Source organism: Tachysurus vachellii, chromosome 18 (assembly GCF_030014155.1).
Source record: "Tachysurus vachellii isolate PV-2020 chromosome 18, HZAU_Pvac_v1, whole genome shotgun sequence".
In the NCBI taxonomy this organism is placed as follows: domain Eukaryota; kingdom Metazoa; phylum Chordata; class Actinopteri; order Siluriformes; family Bagridae; genus Tachysurus; species Tachysurus vachellii.
This window is the reverse complement of record NC_083477.1, coordinates 2161588-2174087: the sequence shown is the minus strand read 5'-3', so window position 1 is coordinate 2174087 and position 12500 is coordinate 2161588. Positions and strand designations below refer to the sequence as shown.

General features: G+C 42.6%; 2 protein-coding genes across 3 annotated transcripts in view; both read left to right on the top strand.

Moving 5' to 3' along the window:
- rpl23 (ribosomal protein L23) overlaps positions 1 to 12500 on the top strand; it is a 279577-nt gene that overhangs the window by 147470 nt on the left and 119607 nt on the right. The gene's annotated exons all lie outside the window — the stretch shown is intronic.
- Positions 1 to 12500, top strand: part of rarab (retinoic acid receptor, alpha b) — a 72448-nt gene that overhangs the window by 36875 nt on the left and 23073 nt on the right. The window contains exons 1-2 of one of the 2 annotated variants that reach the window (XM_060891882.1): positions 5458 to 5669; positions 6005 to 6211. The exons of the other annotated variant lie outside the window; for it this stretch is intronic. Of the exons in view, the coding sequence (XP_060747865.1) occupies positions 6046 to 6211 (166 nt within the window). The 5' untranslated portion in view covers positions 5458 to 5669; positions 6005 to 6045. Of the gene's footprint in view, positions 1 to 5457; positions 5670 to 6004; positions 6212 to 12500 lie in introns of those variants that run through there. 2 annotated transcript variants of the gene reach the window in all.

Below are 12500 nucleotides of genomic sequence, written 5' to 3'. Positions count from 1 at the left end.
CTACCATGCATGTCTTTGGACCGGGGGAGGAAACCGGAGTACCCGGAGGAAACCCCCGAGGCACGGGGAGAACATGCAAACTCCACACACACAAGGTGGAGGCGGGAATCGAACCCCCAACCCTGGAGGTGTGAGGTGAACGTGCTAACCACTAAGCCACTGTGACCTCGTGGTTTACAGAATTGGATAAAAAAAATTAAACAGAAGTAACAAACTAATAACATCAAAAATTAGATTAAATATAAGGAACAGAAAATAGAAGCGGGAAAAAAATAATGAACTCGTTTCAAATCAAAATATGAAAAGAGAAAAATTCGGATCTTCCTTTACTCTTAGAATTCATAGCTTTTTTTAATTCATTTCAGAAAAATTAGCTTTTATTGGTTGAGCATTGAACCTCTTAACTGAAATAACATTTAAAATACTAAAATATAATAATTAATGTAACTAAAATGTCATTAATTTCAAGCTTAAAAGTAGGAAAGAAATCTGCAGACAAGATTTAATCCTATAATTTGTTTTATTTTTAATTTCATAAAAAAATTGGAAACATTAGTCTATATTTCACTAACTATAATAATAATAATAATAATAATAATAATAATAATAATAATAATAATAATAAGTTAATTGACCAATCAAATCCATGCTGGAAATATTTATGTATTTTATATATATATATATTTACTTATTTTGGCCCTTAGTGTCTGTTCTTTTCTGACAGCTGATGAAACAGAAAGGTTTTGGACTCGACTGTACTGTTTTACCCCCAAACCTCACACATCTGGTGAGACGTCTCGCAGTAGCTAATCCGCTCCATATGCTAACCTAGCCACTGAGTCAGGAAACACACACACACACATGCTGCTCTTCTGGTCTCGCAGATCTTCATGTTGGAGATGATTAGGATCTATTTCTGTGATGGTTTAAAAAACACATGCTCACTTTAAATTGTCACACTAGGGTTTGACAAGGTTTTTTCTTTTGTAACTTTCTTTTGAAGTTTGAGCTTCATTTTAAAAATGTACAAACCAAAAGACTTGAATTCATCCTGGGGATGAAGGAATGCTAAATTGTGATTGGTTGGAAAAAGTTGGTAACGTATTTTATTTCTTATCATTACGTTTTGTGTGTGTGTTTGTGTGTGTATGTATGTGTTTGTGGTGTTTGTGTGTGTGTGCTTGTGTGTGTGCAAGTTTGTGTGTGTGTATGTGTTTGTGTGTGTGTTTGTGTATGTGTGTGAGTGTGTGTATGTGTTTGTGTGTGTGTGTGTTTGTGTGCGTGTGTTTGTTTGTGTGTGTGTGCATGTGTGTGTTTGTGTGTGTGTGTGTTTGCATGTGTTTGTGTGTGTGAGTGTATGTGTGTTTGTGTGTGTGTTTGTGTGTGTGTGTGTGTGCATGTGTGTGTTTGTGTGTGTGTTTGTGTGTGCGTGTGTTTGCATGTGTTTGTGTGTGTGAGTGTATGTGTGTTTGTGTTTGTGTGTGTGTGTGTTTTGTGTGTGTGTGTGTGGTTTGTGTGTGTGTATGTGTGTGTATGTGTTTGTGTGTGTGAGTGTATGTGTGTTTGTGTGTGTTTTGTGTATGTGTGTGTGGTTTGTGTGTGTGTTTGTGTGTGTGTGTATGAGTTTTGTGTGTGTGTGTAGAAAGCGAGGCTGGTGAGGGACTGGATGTTTATCGCTGCTATAACTGGAGTGAGAACTTAACCAACTTTAACTGCTGTGGTATAAAGACCAATAAAACACGACGTCACACTTCTCCACACCAGGACGTTGTTAACTGTTTTCTTTATTTTCACAACAAAGCGTTTTATCTTTTGTGGCATTTATATCCTTTGGCATCGGGACAAATGATAAGATATATACAGTATATATATATCTCCAGGTGTGTATGTATTTATTTATATATAGGGTGCCATTACTTTTGGAACGCATCTCCGGCTCATTTACAAGTGTCGTTGACTGAATGTGTAAATCCTGATACGATGCCTTTCAAATTCCAAAAAAAAAAACTTTCTTTTTTTTCTTTTTCGTGTTTTATTTAAACGCAGATCATGAAGTGATAAAACGCCGTCTTGTCCGCGTGCCTGTTTAAATAAAGGTCACGTGACTTTGGGCTGCGTTCGTGTGAGAGCACGCTGATGACGGCGGGACAGTGAAGGATGGAGTTCTTTTCATGCTTATTGGTGGCTGTGGAGGGAGGAGGGCAAGAGCTGAAGGTCATAAATATTCTCTCTCTCCCTCTTTCAAGTCGCCTTCAGGTCTTCTCATGCATTTCCTCCTCCTGCCATAAAACTCTTTGAATTCCTAGCAGCCTCCCTGTGGGCCTCCTCCCTCCTTCCTCCTCTCTCCCCCTCTTCATTTCTATTCCCTCCTTCCCTCCCAGCATGCACTGCTCCGGCGCCATCTTACCCGCTGCCTGGAACTGTGGACTGCTTCGGAGGAAACTTTCTGAAAGGAACGATCTCAAGGAGAGAGTTTTAAAGTCTCTGTATGTATAATTATATCAGTTTGACTACAAACTGCTTTCTCCTGAAGTCTCGACATCTGTCGCTCTGTCGCTCAGAACTTCTTCGGCACGGATGGAAACGTCCAGAGACGTAAAAATTCACCCAGAGCTCGAAACATGATTTTGACGTGATTGTGTTTCGATTCGTTGTGACGCTTCGTACGACCGCTTTGGACTCGCCTCTGGACGTGACGTCGACATGACTCTGATCACGGAACTCTGAGTGAAAATAAACTCCTGCTTTCTTTATTTTTCTTTTTTTTTTTAAATAAACCACTTTACAAATCAAAACATCTACAAAAGCCTGGTAAAGGCAATAAACCTATAAACCACACACACACACACACACACACACACACACGCACACACACACCACGATGGAGATGATTCAAATCGATTTTTTTTAACGCTCACTTCATCAGAATGAGGTTTGATCGATCCGGTCTACATTCGCATTCCGTTACGCTTTCTTCTTCTTCCACATCTTCATCTTCAGGACAGACGAGTTTATGGTTTCATGGCAACGTAAAATGAGGCAAAGGCCCAAGAGAAGCTAGAACTTTTAAGGGTTCTTTGGTTGTTCTTCAGGGGTAAAGTCGTCCATAAGAGCATTTTTTAAGTGCTCTATATAGAACCATATAATAAATAGTAAAATTAAAGTTTCTTTACAGGTTCTTCAGGGGTTTAATAGATCATGTAGGATCCTTTTAAATGATTCTAATGTTGGAACCTTGTCTGATAAGAACACACTTTGGTGTATGGATTCTCCAAGAGGCAGAAGGACTGAAGGACGTCTTCTGGGGTGAAGTAGAAACCTTCAACGTTGTAGTGATACCAGAAAATGTTCCAAATAGAACACTTTAGGAGGATTAAAGAACACCTGAAAGGCCTTATAACAATACTGTACTGTACTCATACAAGTTACTACTCCAAAAAAGGGTTCTTCATGGGTTCTTTGTGGGTTCCTCAGGGTTTCATTGGAAAATTAAGGTATCTTTTTTCCCCCATTTCTTGTTTTTGAAACTTACATTAGCTTTCTTCTGTTTGGCTCTTGGCCAACATTCTTAACATTTATAAGTCGAGCTGCACCTCAGAGGGTTTCCCATTTCAGAAGAGTTCCCAAGCGAAAACAGCCCTAAATCATCTGTAGAGCGCTTAAGAAAAAAAAGTGCAGGCTGGAGAGTAACAGATTGATGTTTGTTGGAGGAAATCAAAATTTATGAAGATATGAGAATTGTTATGATCCTCAGCAGCAGTTCATTAGCGCTCGGTTCGCCTGTAAAACTTCTAGAACCTCAAAGTGTTACAGAAGAAAAAAACAGAAGAACTGAGTTGTGAGTAATCGTGTAAAGAGCGCGGCGCTTGAGAATTTATGACGGCGTGTCCATGGTGCTCTCTCAGATAACATCCTCTTATCGTGTCCTTGTTTCTGGAGTGGGATCAAAGCCCAGAGCTCGGATCAATAACGCTACGACTTCTTTATACGACTGATGTTCAAGACGCCGCCTCCTGCACTCGTTATCTTTATTGTAGCGCTTTTATCGCGCTGGCGCTGAGGGGATTTTATCAGCTTCTCCACAACGCTCGCATTAGTTCCCTCAAGGTCACGGGGCTGCGACGCGACTCGCTTAACGTCAGTGATTTACTCTCACAGGATCGACTGTGATTGAATATAAAATATATCACACGATTGTTCACTCTCAGGCACCGTTTTAACCCCTGGGTAGCAGATCGGGGCAGTATGACGTGATCTTACCGTTTAATCACGATCCTGAGAGCTCGCGTCACTTGTCACGTCCATTAGAGACGGCCGATTAAAGTGACTCGTCCATTAATGAACATACGTTTATTGGAGGATCAGCTGTTTGCGTGTCGGCTAATATTTTATCCGTCGCTGAAATCGATAGCTGACCTGCTGAGAGTCAAGGACGGGAACGGGAGAGGAAGCATCCATTGCTCTCCTGATGGATGGAGCTATCAGTGCCTGGCAGGAACCTTGGGCTTGTGAACATCCATCGTCCTGTTATGAACACCGTGCTTTTAAACACTCGGGTGTTTACTGGTGTTTTACAGACCGAGCGGAAGGACAGAGTCTCATCATCTCAGCAGAAATCTACTGATGTTTCTGAAACTGATCGTTAGCCAGCAAGATATTTAAATGCTAATAAAGTAATAACATGATTATATCTGAGCGTAAACCACGAGATACGACACGCCGTCCCGTGCAGTCTGACTCTCAGGTCTCAGACTGTTTAAGATGTTAATAACCGAAATGTGACGTAACCACGATCTGAACCGAGCTTCTTCAGGAAACACTCGGTGACGTGTTATAAGGGCCGAAGACCAGGCGGAAACTCCTTTTGTGTCCGAAGGCTGAAAATGATGTGCATAAATATTCTAATTTCTATTCTTGTTTCTGAAGTGTGTTTACAGGGAAAACAAGTAAATAAACTAGGATGTATTTCATTTAATATAGACTTTTATACATCATGCATTTCTGCCTTAATAGTAAAAGATGATAAATATTCACTTATTTATTTATTTATTTATTTTATTATAATTTATTTATTTTAATGTATTTATTTATTTTATTTTATTTATTTATTTATTTAATTTGATTGATTTATTTAGAACTTAAGTTTTATATAAAATATTAACATTAAAGTACAATATAACACCCTTTACAAATAGGCGATATAACGGTGTATATTTTTTATAAATTAAGATTTTTACGTGATCTATTAATTTTATTTATTTTACTGGGTGAAAGTTCACACGGAAATAAGAACAACAATCTGCCATGTCGTCGGAGGCCCAGTGAGAGAGGGGAGGAGGAGTTAGTGCGCGTGTGGGCGTGGTTAACTTGACGGGGCGGGGTTGATGTTTGTGGGTTTGGTGGAAGAGGCGTGGTTTGGTGGAAGAGGCGTGGTTAGCGCGCAGCTGCTGGCGCTCGTCAAGTCTCCGCGCTGTGGGAGAAAGAAAGACGCGAAAAAATCACGGAGCCGCTCGGAGACACTGCGGAGATTAAAGTGCTCCCGTGACGGAACGCCGCCGCGGATGAAGAGCAGTGCACGCGCACTGCCCGGTGTGTGGAGGAACAGGACGGAGTTGTTGTCCTCGCGCGCACGGGACGGGACTTTATTCACGCGGATTAGGATTAAACACGTCGGTGCTGCATGTCGGATATTTACCTTCTCTCTCTCTCGCTCCCTCGCTCTCTCTCTCTCTCACACTCACACACACACACACACACACACACACACACACACACACACACTCCTGGTCCCGGTACGACTTTAACCCCGTGCTGATTTCTCCTCTTTATTTATTTATCTATCGTATCTGATTAAGTGCGCGTGCCGCCGCCGCTGAGGATGATGATGATGATGATGATGCACGTCGTTATAACGACGCAACTCTCCGGCTGAGTCGTGTTTGCGCGCGTGCACGTTCTTTTTGCACGACCCCTCGAGCAAGTTTGTTCTCTGTGTGTCTCTCAGGGAGTCGGTTCTGTGTCGGATCTCTCCGGGTTTGCGTGGAGATGTATGAGAATGTGGACGTGGTGGGTTTGACCCCGAACCCGTTTTTAAGCGTGGATTATTACCACCACCAGCACCACCAGCAGCAGCACCAGCAGCAGAAGCGCGGATGTCTGATCCAGGATAAAGGGATGCCGAGATCCTTCGTTCCCTGGAGCTCCTCTCACTGTAGGTGACCTCTTTCCTCTTCCTGCTCCACCTTGTGTGCCAGCGCGTAAAACCGTGTTGTGTTTGTGCTGTGACTCACCTGCAGCAGGTAAACTGCACGGTGTACAGAACAGAACACAACCAGAACCGTACCTTTCCTTAACAGACGTCCAGAAACGTCTTGGGTTTCCGTCACGAGATCTCAAGACGATCTCGATGTCTTCTAGGCAGGGAGCAAATGAGCAGAACTTGTCTGGTGCAGATGAGGAAGCTTGTGGGTTCCGTCCAGGGTGATGGCGTGCGCGAGTGCGTGCATGCGGTTTTACCAGATTTCCACCGACTCACCACTTCGGTGTCAGTAAAATACACCTGACTATCAGTTTCCGTGCACTAGATCTTTTTTAACGTAGCGTCTATCACTTGAGACCAGCTGCACCGTCGTGTGCGCCGGCATTCTTCTCAACAGAGCTCGGTTGCGTCCATCACCAGTTGATTTGCGGGACCGCAACATCTCCATGGAAGTCTAGACAGATTGAAAGATACTTTCATTGTCCCTAAAATGGAGATTTGTGAAAAACAGTTACAAACTCCATACAATCACCAGATCTCGTGGTCAAAACCAGGACGGTAAGACCGTAACCTCTCTGCCGCACCAGCTACTTCCTATGAACGCTCTGTTCGGCGTGTAGGAACTCAGTGTGACAGAAAAGTAAGCCGTGGTCTGGAAACTACTTCTGCTTTCTTTAGATCTAAAAGAAATGACTGCGTTGGGCTCTGTGTCGTGCAGCTCATTGTTTAGTGGGCAAACGAGATAAAAAAAGAGTACTGGTACTCTCGTGTGATTTTTGTAGCTGTAGGCGTTCGAAGTCCAAAAAATAAAAGTAAATCAATAAGAAAAATGGAGAAATCTTTCTGTTTCTGTTGCACCATCTCGAAAATCGGGTTTATAGCCGAAACGGAATAACGATTCTCCGCTAAAGTTTAAAAGTGATGCAATTTAAAGTAAAACTCAACACCAAATAATTCAGTGACGTGAGATCCCGGGCGCTTAAAGTTCTGCTCTGAAAGCTGATTGTTGATTATTTAATATCCAGTTGTGTAACAGTCGAATCATGATTTTTATAGGTGAATAAGGTAATAAAGATACGAAAGATAAGGATGAGGACAGATACAGGATATTGGTGTGTGTGTGTGTGTGTGTGTGTGTGTGTGTGTGTGGTTCTAGTGTGTTTAGAGCTAAACTGAATCCTTTCAGACCATTAAACTGGTTTAGGATCCCTGAGGAACTGGAGTGAAATGTGGGACTCTGCTCTGGTGTGTAATATTCAGGGAACAGCAGTTGATTAATGAATGTGTGTGTGTGTGTGTGTGTGTGCGTGCGTGCATGTGTGTGTCTGGGTTTCAGGCTTTTAGTCTTTCGTGCCAACTAAGCAGTGTGTGGTTTTTAGACAGGCGTGTGGGGAGAAGTCTTTTTCAGCTCGGTTTCTAGCAGTGTGTGTGTGCACGACTGCTGTGTTGTTTGCTTCTTGTGCAGTCGTTATACAGGGTGGAGGTCAAACGGTGGACACGAAGGTGATCCAGAGAAACTTGCATCCTGTCAATATCACGATACACACCGTAACTTCACTCACTTGTTGTTACTACACCCAACAGGACACGGTCACAGGGTTCAGACTTCTGAGAGTCACAAGAGTTCAGTCATTTTGTTCTCTCACCCACAGCGACACAAAGGGACGAGCAATAAAACGGCTGGTGGGCAAATAAAATATGTACAGAGCAACTGGAGTCTCCAAAAATAAAAAAAGTGACAATTTCCATTCTGATACTGTATGTAGTTCTGAGAAACAGCGAGTAGCTTCTATACTTTAATTACATGACTATACAGTAATGCAGCTATGAATGTGTTATAAACAGTCATGCAGGACTAGATGAGTTATTTACATTTACATTTACATTTACATTTACAGCATTTGGCAGATGCCCTTTTCCAGAGCGACGTACATAAGTGCTTAAGTCTTTACATTGAATACAGTTATAAACTGTTATTAAGGACTAAACAGGGTATGAGCATTTATGCATAACTGGTTATGAACAGTTAGGTAGCCCTGAATGTGTTATGAACAGTTATTTAGCTCTGGATGTGTTAGGAACAGTCATTTAACTCTGGATGTGTTATGAACAGTTATGTAGCCCTGCATGTGTTATGAAGTGTTATGTAGCTCTGGATGTGTTATGAACAGTTATGTTGCTCTGGATGTGTTATGAACAGATATCTAGCTCTGGATGTGTTATGAAGTGTTATGTAGCTCTGGATGTGTTATGAACAGTCATTTAGCTTTGGATGTGTTATGAACAGTTATGTAGCCCTGGGTGTGTTATGAAGTGTTATGTAGCTCTGGATGTGTTATGAACAGTCATTTAGCTTTGGATGTGTTATGAACAGTTTTGTAGCCCTTGGTGTGTTATGAACAGTCATTTAGCTCTGGATGTGTTATGAACAGTTATGTAGCCCTGCATGTGTTACGGAGAGTTATGTAGCTCTGGATGAGTTATGAACAGTTATGTCGCTCTGGATGAGTTATGAACAGTTATAAGCAGTTTAGTGGTGTAGTTTAAAGCGGCGTTTCCTCAGCTGTGTGACGAGGCAGAGGGTTCTGTGGAGAAGTTTGTGAAGTTCTGTGGAGAATTTCACCTTCAGGCAGATACTGTGATAATCCTGGATGTATTAATAACAGCTTTAATAACAGCTTTACGGCAGGTCTGTAGGATCAGTGTGGCATGTAACAGTGTCATGTCTGATGGTGTCCATGAGCTCACGGTGACATCACTACTGTTTGTTGTAGTGTTTAATAAGTGTGAGATCCTCATGGAGAACTGTATTAATGAGTCATTATGGGCTATAATGAGTTAGTACAGTAATTATAGCACAGAAGCGACTCTCATTGACCAGCGAATATCCGCCTCAGAGTTCAGTTCACTGTAGAATTTAACCAGAAATTTCTTTTTGTCATTTTTATTCCCACCAGGAAAGTGAATTCTCCTCAGAACTGCGGGGTCGAAATAAATCGGCAGACAAACAGAATTCCGAACAGCACGAGCTGCGATGTTTAACGATTTTCCGTGTTGGATTATTACGTTACTGTCGTGTTGACGATGTCGTTAATATTAAAAATGGAAAAGTGCGTTATGGCGACGTACGAAGGGAAAAAAACACCCCGGATTTAACTGTGGCACTCGGCAACCGGTTTTATCTCCCAGCGTTAGTGGGCCACGTACGTTATTTTAAGCAACATTAATTATCCCCTCCATTGCAATATTTATATAATGAGTTTCTATTCATTCAATCCTTTTATTTAGCCTGCGCCCCGCGAGACCTGCTGACGGCCTGCTCTGGTTTTGACGGCAGAAAAAACGTCTCAGTAGAGAGCAACAAGAGCGTTCGAGTGAAACGTTTACCGTCGCTTTATCGCGTCTAAGTGCCGTGCGAGCATAAACCTTCATGTGTTATGAATTTAGCTCAGGATGTGCTACGAACAGTTATGTAGCTCTGGATGTGTTACGAAATGTTATGTAGCTTTGGATGTGTTATGAACAGTTATGTAGCTCTGCATGTGTTATGGAGAGTTATATAGCTCTTGATGTGCTATGAAGAGTTATGTAGCCCTGCATGTGTTACGGAGAGTTATGTAGCTCTGGATGTGTTATGAACAGTCATTTAGCTCTGGATGTGTTATGAACAGTTATGTAGCTCTGCATGTGTTATGGAGAGTTATGTAGCTCTTGATGTGCTATGAACAGTTATGCTCTTCATCTTCACTATCGCTCTGGTTGTGCATGCAGCACGTTCTCTCGCTTCTCTCTTCCACCTCTCTTTATTCTCCATCATGAAACGAACAAGACAAACCACACGAACGAGCGTAAACTCCTCTTTACCTCTGACACTGGAGACTCCTTCCCTAGAGGTTCTATAAAACATTGTACTCTTAATCAGCGGATTTAAATAAAAACCGTTCATTTAATCCTGAGGAATCAGAACCGACCTGCACTTACTGGAAACGTCCATGTGTAAAGAATTTAAGAAAAGGTGGATGAGTGTGTAATGGATCACTTCTGTCGCCGTGTGTAATGCGGATGTGTGCAATCCTTCACTCTGTGTTTGTTTTAGCCTTCGAGCCCCGGCTTTTATCATTCGTCTTCCTTTTCTTTTCACGAGGTCATGCCACTTCTCTTCACGAGTGATCCGTCCATCACGCAGTGTTTAAAATAGTCTGTCACGTCCACACACACGCACACACACACTCACGCGCACACACACACACACACCCATGAGAAGGCTATTCACTTTACAAACAAACTTTTTACATATATCCCACTGAGTGTATCAGAGCTACAAACCCGGAATAATTGTAAGCCGCCTATTTACTTTTTTTTCTTCTTCTTTTTTTTTTAAATTAGAAAAAGAACTTTAATCTTTAACCACACTCTTATGCCGTCGTCTTATTTGTAGCAGGTTTTTTTTAATGAAAATGTCTTTAACTAGTATGTTGCTCAGGCAACAAAAAAGTTAAAGACTTGGCCCAATCTGGCAACCTACTAGGTTAAAGACTTGGCCCAATCTGGCAACCTACTAGGTCAAAGACTTGGCCCAATCTGGCAACCTACTAGGTCAAAGACTTGGCCAATCTGGCAACCTACTAGGTTAAAGACTTGGCCCAATCTGGCAACCTACTAGGTTAAAGACTTGGCCCAATCTGGCAACGTACTAGTTAAAGACTTGGCCCAATCTGGCAACCTACTAGGTTAAAGACTCGGCCCAATTTGGCAACCTACTAGTTAAAGACTTGGCCCAATCTGGCAGCCTATTAGTTAAAAACTTGGCCCAATCTGGCAAAATACTAGTTAAAGACTTGGCCCAATCTGGCAACCATGGAGCTTTTAATAATCTGAAGGAATAATCTGAATCTGAAGGAGTTCAGTGTGTAAACCGGTTCTGAATATGAGCAACTTTTCCCCATAATCACGTGGACGTATCTTTCAGAGTTCACTAGCCTATTGGGTGAATAGTGGAGGTTTGGTGTGAACAAATTGTTGAGGTAGAATCACAGACTCACAAAAAGTTTCCCATCAAACTCCATCAGATACGAGGTGATTGTTATTTTTATTATAACATTTGAAAGTAATTAGGTTGCTCAGCTGCTGATCAGACCTGAGAGCAGTTTAACAAAAAAAAAGGCAAAGAAAGTTGTGCTTGAATATTTAGTGAAGGTACAGATGTAAATGTGTAGAGAAGAGCTGGGGGGGGGGGGGGGGTTACTTTTGTCTTCAGGGGAAACAGACAGACTTTTGCAACTGAATCACTAATGTCACACTGTGAGAGAGTGTGTGTGTGTGTGTGTGTGTGAGGACACCAGGTAGAGCCATGATCTCCATAACGTTAGAAAGTAAATGGCAGTAAATAGGAAGCTGTTTGAGATTTTTTCCAGCTAGTACGAGACCTGAGTGTTCGAGTCGGCGTCAGGGTTGGAGTGAGGATTGTGTTTTATGGACTCTGTCAATATGGTATGTACCTTCAAGGTAAAAACATAAAGGGCTTCATTGCAGAGGGGTGGAGGGGCAAAGGGGTGGTGTGTGTGCGTGTGTGTGTGTTTGGGGGGTTGGGTACTGGATTCATAGCCTCCTTAAAATACTGACTTGTGAGTGTATGACAGCACGATTTAACAAGGTCAAACCTACGACCGTTGATGCCTGGCAATATTTGTCTTAAAATATCTTAGATTATATAAAGGAACGATTACGTAATGTAAATTAATTGGATGGTTGGGGTATTGAGGGATGGGGTGAGAGCGTAAGGGATGGGGTGAGGAGTTGAGAGGTGGAGTGGGGGTTTAGGGATGGTGTGAGGGATGGTGGTGGAGGGGTGATGGATGGGGGGTGAGCTTCACATGGTGCTGGAATGAGGAAGTGCTAACTAAGGACGAGTGTCCTCGTGTCGTTTTATCGTTTCCTGTGAGACGCACAGTGTCGGCAGGAACAGCAGAGCAGTCTGACGCCACGAGGAAGAAGAAGAAAAGACAAGAATAAGACGGATGGATGGAAGGAGAAGGAAGGAAACGGCGGCAAACCGGTTCATTGGTCACGGCTCCAGGTGTTGAGAGGGTGAGGGTGTGAGAGGGAGGGTGCAGGAGGGTGAGAGAGGGAGGGGGTGAGAGAGGAAGGGTGCAGGAGGGGGTGAGAGAGGGTGCAGAAGAGTGCGAGGGGGTGAGAGAGGGAGGGGGTGGAGTGAGGGGGTCAGAGAGGTAGAGGGTGGGTG